The sequence below is a fragment of the Myotis brandtii genome, unplaced genomic scaffold (genome assembly GCF_000412655.1).
Source record: "Myotis brandtii unplaced genomic scaffold, ASM41265v1 scaffold624, whole genome shotgun sequence".
Taxonomy (NCBI): domain Eukaryota; kingdom Metazoa; phylum Chordata; class Mammalia; order Chiroptera; family Vespertilionidae; genus Myotis; species Myotis brandtii.
This window is the reverse complement of record NW_005370385.1, coordinates 1,220,264-1,231,976: the sequence shown is the minus strand read 5'-3', so window position 1 is coordinate 1,231,976 and position 11,713 is coordinate 1,220,264. Positions and strand designations below refer to the sequence as shown.

General features: G+C 44.6%; 1 protein-coding gene across 2 annotated transcripts in view; it reads right to left on the bottom strand.

The window, feature by feature from the left end:
- Positions 1–893: 893 nt before the first annotated feature.
- Positions 894–11,713, bottom strand: part of RHEB (Ras homolog enriched in brain) — a 40,419-nt gene continuing 29,599 nt past the window's right edge. For both annotated transcript variants that reach the window (XM_005880102.2, XM_014528222.1), the window contains exons 4-8: positions 6,872–6,954; positions 5,967–6,023; positions 5,817–5,864; positions 4,879–4,960; positions 894–1,403 (exon numbers count right to left, since the gene is read on the bottom strand). In XM_005880102.2, the coding sequence (XP_005880164.1) occupies positions 1,311–1,403; positions 4,879–4,960; positions 5,817–5,864; positions 5,967–6,023; positions 6,872–6,954 (363 nt within the window). In that variant the 3' untranslated portion in view covers positions 894–1,310. The remainder of the gene's footprint in view (positions 1,404–4,878; positions 4,961–5,816; positions 5,865–5,966; positions 6,024–6,871; positions 6,955–11,713) is intronic.

Sequence of the window (11,713 nt, the reverse complement as noted above, 5' to 3'; positions counted from 1 at the left end):
GGATGGTGACAGGCATCTATGCTCTAGGTCAGATGCTGTCTGCATGGGACGTAAAGCACAACACTGGGAATAGAGCCCATGGTGTTCTAATAGCATGTGTGGTGTCAGAGGGGTGCGATAGCTATCGGGCGGGTGATCACTTAGTAAGTTATGCAATCGTTAGTCACTGGGTGGACACCTGAAATTAACATAATGTCTATCAACCGTAATTGAAAAATAAAAATAACGAAGTAAATTAGATCCCATCTGCCATGGACATCAAGCTAAGCATAAGGAGGGACAATAGCCCTAGCCAGTTTGGCTCAGTGGATAGAGCGTTGGCTTGCATACTGAAGGGTCCCAGGTTCGATTCTGGTCGAGGGCACATGCCTGGGTTGCAGGCTTTATCCCCAGTAGGGGGCGTGCAGGAGGGAGCCAATCGATTCTCTCTCATTGACGTTTCTCTCTCTGAAATCAGTAATATATTTAAAAAAGGAGGGATAGTAAGTGTCTCTAACATCTCTTTCCTTCATGCAGCTGAGATAAGCAGTTGGGCGAGGAGAAGGCTTTGCCAAGTAACCGCCACAGCCCCCCTGCAGGAAGCCCTCCAGTGAAGGCTGGGATGGGGGCCTCTGAGGGTGGAGAGAGAACAGCCATTATTGGGAGTGACTCCCTCACAGACCCCCAAGGCCACTCAGCTTTAGTGAACAGAGATCCCTCCCCAGTTCTGGCAGTCTACCCCCGTCACTGCCATCCAGTGGGCCCCGCCGATAACCCGAGGGCCCACTGGCCTCCACCTGTGGCCACATCCTCCACCAGTTCCTGGAATCCAACCTGAGCCTTCCTGGGGGCGGGAAGGAGCCCTCACCGGACATGGTTTTCTTTAAAAGCCACACTAAGTAGCGCGAGGGATTAGGGTTGCAGCTATTTTATTTACAAGTATACATTTAACACAATGAAATAAACACTGATATATGGAAGCCTAGTTAATAGTAGTGTAACAATATGCATCTTTGATGATTACATTATTTTAAACATCAAACTACACTTAAAAATTAATGCCGATAAAATTCTTGGTCATAATATTATTAAGAAATACAATATATAAATTGAAAATATGATTGCTTAAAATTTGAAAGTGGAAGTGAACTCAGAAGGATAGTCAGAGTTCAACATAATCTGAAAGGGGGGCAGGTGGGAAAAAGCTCTGACCCAAATAAATCTTTCAGGTTAACAGAAGGAAAACGAAGCAGAGTTTATCTTCGAGGATGACGGGCAGTTTGCGTCTCCGGGCAGGACGGGTCCCAGTGGCCTTGGGCCCCGCAGCAGAATTACATCACCCAGCAGGAAGACTTTCCTTGTGAAGCAGCCCCATCAATTTTTTCTGCCTCCAAAATTATCCTTCTGAACACATCAACAGCAGTCTGAAAAAGAAATAAAACATGACTGTTGGCTTTACAGCGGAAGCCTGAGACTCACTCTTACCGCTGCTGCCAGGACTGGAGAAGGCCCGCTGTCTGCCCCCCAGCTGCAGGCACAGGCGCAGAGGCCAAGGCCACCCCACAACCCGGAGACTGGTCTTCCTTCCTCCCCACCGCACCCCCTCCCACCTGACCTGAGACCAGAACTAATCTCTCGTGCTTCTGATCCTGCTTTCATGGTCACCACAGGGAGGGGTCGGCTCCAGCCCAGCCCTCCCCCGGTGCCTCTGGATTTCCAGGTCCAGCACCAGCCTAGCCACCTCCCTGAGGGCTGTCCTTTCCCTCGGACACTGCTTCCCAGGGCCATGCTCCCTCTTTCCCGGCACCCCGGGGCCTAAGGCCGGGCAAACTCTCATTCTTGCTGCCCTTCCTCCGAACCTATTTTTCTCCCACTCCCTTAAACCTGTGTTGACACTTATGCCATGAGAGGGTATTTTTCACCTTTGAGCCCGATCCTTTCGAGCCACTTCCCCTTCCTTCACTGTCTGCAGACCCAGCAGCTTGGCCTCCCAGAGCCCCCCAGCCCCTCACAGGAGGAGCACTGGCCCTTTGGACAGGAAACCCTCCCTTATGCTGAACAGAGGTTAGGACGGCCAGTCCCTGTCCTGTAAGTGTGCTCACTGTGATGATGAAAGAAACCCGTTCTCAACAGCCTCAGGGGCAGTCCTAGATCTCGTCACCGCAGCAGCCACCCAATGTTAAGTCTCCCACCACCTCGCCGTCCTTTCCACTTTCAATAGCCTCAACTCAACAATCCTCGGCCCCACAGGGACCTGCCTCCCCGATCCGACCACCTTCTCCCTGTCCCTTAGCCACTTTCTCGTTCACTTTCCTCCTGGGGCCAGCAGATCCCACAGTCACCATCGTGCTCATGGACGTGGACTCCCTTCTCTGCCAACAGCCTGCGCGGTGCCTGCACCACCCCCAGTGCAGCCTGGGAACACGCTGCGACAGCTGTCACCTCCAGGACCCTGAATGCAGTGGACCCTCGATGCCACCCAGCAGCCCAGCTCATGTCCCTCGTCCAGTCATTCCCCCAGATGAAGGTTTCATGTCTTCCCTTTCCTCTGAATTCCTAAAGCCTCCCCATTCCGTGGTGACCCTGTTTTATATTTCACCAGGAAAACAGAATCGACATCCAGAGAGACCGCCATGTACCCTATGGGCTCATCTACTCTGGTCCCTTCTCTCCGACTGGTAGGAAGCAGGACTCCTGGTCAAGCCAAAGCCAGCCACACGCCCAGCCCTCCTGTCTAACTGCGCCACTGGTTCAGCAACCCTCCCCTCCTCCTCCATGACTCACCCCCCTCACGTCCCATGGTTATACAAACAAGTTATTTATTTCATTCTGAATATAATGCACAGAAAAATGTTGGGAATGACACTTGCCAAACTCTTACCAAGAAAATAGTGTGTCTAGGACCGGGCTTTCTAGATAAATCTTACAACTTAGTAATCTATGTGATCTGATTGTCAAAAAATATTCTCTTTCATCAAATTGCTGAACTATAGCCGAAGGCCTCCATGGTAAATAAACCAAACTGCAAACGTCCCAGACTCCATTAACAGTTAAAATGCAGTATTCTCACAGACTTGGCAATTTTTACTACCATGATGTTATCAATGAAACTGAACTCTGCTGAGGAAAGTTTTTTTTGAAAATATTGAATTTTTGGCAAGTAATACAAATTACTTGAAAATCTATCAATAAAATTTTGATCAGTTCACAGGAACTGGTCTCTGGTCACATGACCACTTGGGTGTGGGTGTGCGAGTGCACACTAGACAGATTTCTCTCCCTACTACACAAATAGTAGTAAGCATTCCAGTGTGTGTGGGGATTAGAATCACTCCAGGGATTAGAATTACTCAGTTTCTCCCCACCTGACTTGGAGACACTCACTAGGCTCAGGGCCCCCTCATCATCTCCTGCACATTCAAAGAGGACGTAAGCAGGAGTGTCCCACGACATGACAGAGTGAGAACCATCTAGAATGCCAGTGAGGGATCTGCTCAGGACCTGCATGTCTCCAATGCATGCACCTAACTTGGGTGTAACAATCTTTTTGCTTTAAAGGGTTCACTTCAGGCCTGATGATGATGGTGCGAGAGCCGCCCCAGACAGTGAGCAATGGGAACACCCGACCTCAGCGCTTGTCTGCCTGTCGGCAGCACATTCACCTTTTATCTGGGTCTTCGAAAGCAGTTCGCCACCTTCTAAAGGAACTGAAAGGTTAACGGGCAAACCTATCCAGAACCACATTAAACCCTTCAGCTACAGTAAAGTACAACACAAACTGGAGAAGAGGCCTGCACCCTGAAACCAAATAACACTCTTTAAGCTAACCATTCAAGTTACTCTCAAAAACACAAATTAACCTGAGCCAATGCTCCCTACTCAGCAATCCCTCTTAACACATTGGAGGTAGGCTCCATAAGGCATTTACACTCCTGAGGTTGCTAGAAGGATTAGTAACTGCCAGACACACACTGAGAAGTGGTTACACTCACCTACATGAACAGTCCACACTGCTGCTGCTGCCTCCTTAACTCTACTGTCAAACAGAACAACTGCTTTAAGACCCTCAGTTTTTCACCAAAGAGAAGCAAGCACAGCGAAGTGAGCAAACAGAATTGAACACAGCTTGAGGCCAACCATTCAACTTCACTCCCCCACCTCACAAATTTTCAATTATACAGAACAACAGAAAGAACTGTACAAGAACCACCTAGCCCCACTGGCTGGATTCAGCGAATGTTAACATCTTTGCTGTATGTATTTGTTCTCTTTTTCTCTATCCATCCTCCCATCCTATTTGAAAGTAAGTTGCTGACATTATGAAACTTTGCCCCTAAATACTTTGGTTTGCATTTCTCAAGAACAAAGGTATTCTTGTCATAAACCCAATACCATTACCGCACCTAAAAAAATTAACACCATTTTCCTAATATATCAAAAACATAATCCAATCTCCCCAACTAACCAAAAATGTCTTGGACATGAGGAACTTAGGTGCACACAGTTTCATCCAGAACAGTCTGCCTCTCCCCAGGCAGACCTGAGCCTCTGCTACACTTGGTCATGCACACGGCCGCCTCGTCCCACCCAGGTGAGTCTAGACTTACTTCTGTAGCAGCCTTTAGTATAAAACAAACACGATAATGCATGTTCACAAAGGTAGTATTTCCTTTACTATCAATTTCTGTTTATCCTACAAATATTCCAGGTCCCATGAGGTTGAACACTGGCTGAAATAAAACTGATGGTGTCTCACTGAGGCAACCCAAAGCCTGATGGGAGGAATGGTGGGAGGGTCAGGATTAAACAGGAGCAATGAAGACAGTGCTGAACTGCTAACAGGAGCACAGGCCTGGACTGACGGGATGCAGTGCGAAGTGAGCTTTAAAAAATACCTACTTGATTCTCTTTAGCAGAAGATTCCAAAAAAGCTGCATTCCAAGATTCTGCTAACGCCTTCCCTTCTTCATAACTGATCACCCTAAAGGACAAAAATTCTCATTAAAGAGCTTTGCTCTTTATTATATAAAACATCTACTGTACTTGGATTTCTGAAACAGACTCCATGTTTATGAAGTTTCTCCTCCTGGAGCAGATGCATGCTCCATTCAGTGCCATCAGCTGGGGAGCACTCTATTTCTATACTGTACAGCCCCCTTCAGTGCACACAGCCCAAGGGTAAGGAGGCTGGGCAATGGTTTGAGGCTGCAACTTCCTCTGGCATGGGTCCACTATGAGAGGCCCACAGACAAGGGCCCCCCATAAATCATGACCATGCATCACTCCCACCTGAGCCGGGGAACAGACAGACACTGTCTTATGGGAGTACTAGTACTCACTCCCTGGCAGCCCGCACAGCTCACAGAAGGCATTTACCAACACCCCAACATCTTAGAGAGAGCTGCACGTGCCCGAGGACAGGGGCAACTCCCAAAGGGCCATGGCTATGCTGCACACAGGCAGCCAGCATCCAGCCGGCGTTTCCTGCCGGCGGGGCCACTGCTCTAATCCTAACCTTGCACTCAAAAAACAATTTGTTGAATAAATGAACGCTCCCATTGTATTGTTAGTGTCTGCTTTGCACAAAATGGTAGAAGAAACGAAAGATAATTTTCTACAGTGTTTGCTCCCTCTCTTCTCCAGGAAACATTTTTCAAGGCAGGTGAGTTGGCTTCTGCCAAGTAGCACCGCGCACCTCCCTGAACACAGAACACGGGCGCCGCAGCTACCCCCCCCCCCCCCCCCCACTGCGCCGGGGAACAACGGAACCCGTGACTTCTGGGACTTAACATCTCAGACTCAATTCTATGAATCAGCAGTTATTAGAAGTGACATACCTTTCCATATGTAGGTCTTTCTTATTCCCAACCAACATAATAGGTATTCTGTTAATATAAGAAAGAAAGGCAAAGAAAACGAGTCAGTTTGTCCAGAAGGTGCTATTGGAAAGAGTGTATCTAACTAGAGAGAAAAATGTTCCTACTTACTGCACTTTCCCCACCATGTCCAACAACTTGCCATGGATAACTTTAATCACCTCAAAACTATAAAAGGAAAAACATGAAGTCAGACATCCAATTTAATTTTTTAAAAAAAAAATATTTTTTATTGATTTCAGAGAGGAAAGGGGAGGGAGAGAGAGATAGAAACATCAATGGTGACAGAGAATCATTGATTGGCCGCCTCCTGCATGCCTCCCATTGGGGATTGAGCCTGCAACCCAGGCATGTGCCCTTGACTGGAATTGAATCTGGGATCCTTCAATCTGCAGGCCAATGCTTTATCCACTGAGCCAAACCAGCTAGGGCAGACACCCAATTTAGTGTTCATGTTTTAAATGTTTATTATGTAAAGTTTTAGTGAGAAAAATAGAAAATGTCAGATTCACCATTTTAATAAAATAAACCGAACACAAAGAATTCCTTTCTTTTTCCTACCAATATTTCACATGTACATGTATTTGACACTCAGTAACCCCAATTGAGAACATTCAAAATGAAACAGGTCTGACATTTAATGGGAAAAGTCTAACACTGAGCTGACAAACCACATAATCTCTGAATAAACATTTGTAGAACATTCCTTAGCTAGTGGGCCCCAGCAGTCAGCCCATGTTCCACATTTACATGATGAAAACACAGAAAAAGTAATCACTTTATGCACTCCCTATTTCAATCAGCAGATAAGCTCAGACTGTGTTCAATCACTATTTATCTAGAACACCTATCAGGATATTGTTTTTCCTTTAACAACCTGTTTGTCCCACAAAACATTTAGCTTAGTAATTAAGTCTAATTGTTACTACACCAATTCCAGCATAATCATTTATAAGGATTAATGCTATCTCTGCATAGCAAATAAACTCAAGCAAGGAAGAGGCGTTGAGTCTTACCTTTTGATCGATGTCACAGAATACACGAGAATATAACCATTAATATCTATGGAGTACGTCTGGGGAAAGATGGAATATTCATCCTGTGGAAGAAAAAGGATTACACTTGGCATAACAAGCAATCTTCACCCAAAGTTCTTCACATATTTCCTGGTCAAAGAAATCAAAGTAAACAAAATGTGGATTACAATATTATTCTAGAAACATAGTCCATACACTCAAGATTTATTTAAGACTGGTCTGGGGGTGATCATGTGCTTTAAGCCAATATTAAAAATTGATTCCTGTAAACCTTGGGAGAAGAAGATGTAAGGAATGAAAAGATGACTGGTTTGTGTTCTCTTTTATGGATGAAAGTCCAGAATCTCTTAGACCTCACAGAAAATTCACAAGTGCTACTGGTTTATTCCACACATCTGTACTTTCCTACATAAAATAGTTATATTATCACGTGCCCTGTTTTCTGTGTGTGTGTCACAATGGCCTGAGCACTGATCATTGGATTTCTGAAACAGGCTCCATGTTTATGAAGTTTCTCCTCCTGGAGCAGATGCATGCTCCATTCAGTGCCATCAGCTGGGGAGCACTCTATTTCTATACTGTACAGCCCCCTTCAGTGCTCACAGCCCAAGGGTAAGGAGGCTGGGCAATGGTTTGAGGCTGCAACTTCCTCTGGCATGGGTCCACTATGAGAGGCCCACAGACAAGGGCCCCCCATAAATCATGACCATGCATCACTGGCTGGGTGACCACCAGCACTCGAGAGGGAGGGGAGGAGAAGAGAATGGAGAAACTGCAGAGTGAGTACCCAGACATTTGAGGATGGAATGAGTTACTTACTGAGCAGCTTTAGGAATTAAAAACAAAGGTACAGCCCTAACTGGTTTGGCTCAGTGGATAGAGCGTCAGCCTGCGGACTCAAGGGTCCCAGGTTCGATCCCAGTCAAGGGCATGTACTTTGGTTGCGGGCACATACCCAGTGGGGAGTGTGCAGGAGGCAGCTGATCGATGTTTCTCTCTCATTGATGTTTCTAACTCTCTATTCCTCTCCCTTCCTCTCTGTAAAAAAATCAATAAAATATATTTAAAAACCAACAACAACAAAAAACCACAAAGGTACACATTGTGCAATAGGGTACTGGCACCCAGTTTTATATGGCTTTATGAAACTGCTTTAGATCCGGAATTATCAAAGCACAGAGAGGCTAACGTCAATGCAGCCTTCATCAGTGCACACCCCTGCCTGGTACAAATATGTTGCTCTCAGTTGAAACAGAACTATCCACATACCACACACACCAAGCACTATTATAGAAAAATCGAGGCAAGTAACTGTCTGTTAACTTTGCAATTCCATAGTATGGTTACAACTAGTGTCCATGACAACCCTGAATTTCTGCCCTATGGTAAAGTGTCTTTTAAAAACAAAAAGAAAAATTTAGTTGTCCTATCAACTCTCTGACATCAAAAATAGTGGTCATTAATCAGAAAATAGCATTTCTACATCACAGAGCTTACTATCTATGCAAAATAAAACCTTTATTTTCCTTATTAGTACAACTTTTATTAAGTTGAATTTATTTTAGTGTTGATTTTTTAAAAATATGTTTTTATTGATTTTAGAGAGAGAGGAAGGAAGAGAGAGAAAAACATTGACCAGCTGCCTCCTATAACACCCTGTACTGGGGCTCGAGCCCACAACCTGGGCATGCGCCTTGACTGGGAATTGAACCAGTGACCTTTTAGTTCATGGGACAATGCTCAACCAACCGAGTTGCTCCGGCCGGTCTTAGTGTTGATTTTTGAAAACAAATTGTTAATGGAATGACAGATCTTTCTACCCAGATTAAGAACAAAATTCCAAATGATTTTAGTCACCAGCTCAGCTACAGTGGCTCCAAAGTTCAAATTATGTTTCCTCTGAAGGGAAGATGTGAAAAAAAAAAAAGAGTAATCCTATTTAAGTTGGCGCAAGCAACAACTAGTTAGAAAGTATAATGGAGGAACAAGATCTTCTGCTGTAGCAGTAACCAAAAAGGACAAAATTCCTAGGAATAAACTGAAGGAAACAAAAAAATATGCTTCATTTAAAGAAAATCTTAAAATACTCCTGAGATAAAGGACTTAAATAAATGGAACAGCGAGCATGGCTGTCTTTAGCAAGAATATGCAGAATTGTAAGGATATCCACTGATTAACCCTAAATTAATATATAAATGTAACATGATGCTGGCCAAAAAAGCATACGTTTGTTGTTAATCCTCACCTGAGAATATTTTTTCCATTGATTTTTAGAGAGAGTGGAAGGGAAAGGGGAGAAGAGAGAGGTAGAAACATCGATGTGGGAGACACACATCAATAGGTTGCCTCCCACCCATGCTCCAACCAGGGCCAGGGATTGAACCTGCAACCCACATGTGACTGGGAATGGAACCTGAGACCCTCCAGTGCTTGGGCCCACACTCTAACCCGGGCCAGGGCAAAAAGCATACTTCCTGACAAAGAAAACCAACTGTGGAGGCAGGTGGGTGGGAACCACAGAGCTGCAGTAATTAAAGTAGTGCAGTCCTGGCTCATGAATGGAGCTGACTGAAATTTCTACAAAGAACCAACAGATATGGGAATTAGGTATATGATAATGTTGGCATTCAAATCAGGAAGGATACAAAGTAACACATAGGGAACAAATTCGGAGCCATCTGGGGGAAATGGCTAAACTGGATGTCTACCTCACACCCCAGCAAACATGTATTCCGGAGGAATCAGACTTAAAGATGAAAATTGAAGCTGCGCATGGTAGACCGGAGAATTTAAATGGAAAACAAAACCTTGCCGCTCAGCTCATGTACCAAATGCTAATTTTCTTCAAATCAATGAGACCAACCAGCTAATCGAAAAAGGGGAAAGTACATGAATAGACATGATAGTTCACAGAAAAGATGGATGTCCTCAAATAGGGAAAATAGGATCAAACTCCTTCATAAACGCTAATTAAAATGACAGATACTAATTTTCACCTAGCAGATGGATAGATATAAAAATTTCGTAACACACTGTGTTGGTGATTCACTGCTGGTGAGAATATAAACCATGACCCTATGGCCCAGCAATCCCACACCCAGGCATGTTCTTACACACATACCATCTGTCTAAAACGACAGTGTATAATGGAGGCACTAACGGTGGGGGAGACTGGAAACATGTGGTTAAATGATGATATAGCCCAAATAACAGGACATTATGTAGCCATGGGGAAAACAAAAAGAGGCCGCATGCACTGATATGGGATAGTCTCCAAGGTGGAGACAGATCTGTGTTACTTTTTGGGGTACAAACAAACAAACAAAAACCTTAAAACTATACTTGAATGCTGATGATAAAATATCTTGGAAGCAAATACTAGAAACTGATAACGGGAGTTGCTGTTGGGGTGAAGCTAAGGTAGCTAGAGAGGGAAAGACTTAAGGTTTACTATTTGCCTTTTTGTGTTGCTTTCTTTCTGTAACAGGTGCATTTATTACTACTTAAAAAAATAAACTTAATTCTTTTTTTTGAAGGGGAATTTGACAGTATAAAACTGTCATTGATTCACTTGCCATTGAATCTACTGAAATTAGACCAAAAGAAAGTATTTCATGCAAACTAAAAATAATCAATTTGTATTTAACTATGTTCACCATCATCCCTCGCTGCAATGACACCAGGTGTAACACAAACTACCATAGAGCACTTGCTGTCAGGTATTGCTATACAGCCATTTATTATGTGTAATTAATTTTCCTCCTAAAAAGTGCAAGCTAGTGAACAAACTGACGAGGTTACTTTTAAAGAATTTGCCCCCCACTCACCTTTCCCTCCTACTAGCAGCCTTAAGCCCAGAATAAGCCCACGCGAACCCAATTTAAAAACAGCCCTGTCAGCCGAAACCGGTTTGGCTCAGTGGATAGAGCGTCGGCCTGCGGACTGAAAGGTCCCAGGTTCAGTTCCGGTCAAGGGCATGTACCTGGGTTGCGGGCACATCCCCAGTAGGAGATGTGCAGGAGGCAGCTGATCGATGCTTCTCTCTCATCGATGTTTCTAACTCTCTATCTTTCTCCCTTCCTCTCTGTAAAAAATCAATAAAATATATTAAAAAAAACAACAACAACAACAAAAAAAACAGCCCTGGGAGCAGTGATCTGTTACCCCAGCCAGTTTTACAGAACCAGGGTGGACCGCAGAAGGTAATGCCTGTGTCACACCATCATGAGTGGTAAATACTAGCATAGCCTTTTATTTTCTGGTCTCCTAGCCACGAATATAGCCTTTAAGAACTGTTAGCTGCAGTGAGAACAAATTATTCCAAGTAGCTAAATTTGGATATATTTTTTGCGAAAATTCTCTAAATATTCTTATCTGGCAGTAACAGAACCCAAAACAGCAAAGACAAGCAGAGCTGGAAATGGACCTCGCTCTGGCCTCTCCCTCACTCCTACAGATGGGATCCTTTTGGGGTCACTCTTTGTAAAACTCTATCATTAGAACAATTACAGGAGTGTGATGGCCAAGTGGACATTTCTGCTTTAGAGCAAAACAAGAACCTCAGAGGAACACAACTCCTACAGTGGCCAGGAGAGTCAATATAAAGGAGTGTGATGGCCAAGTGGACATTTCTGCTTTAGAGCAAAACAAGAACCTCAGAGGAACACAACTCCCACAGTGGCCAGGAGAGTCAATATAAAGAAACTAGAGGCCCGGCGCACAAAAATTTGTGCACTGGGGGAGGGGGGTCCCCTCAGCCCGGCCTGTGCCCTCTCGCAGTCTGCGACCCCTTGGGGGATGTCCACCTGCTGGCTTAGGCCC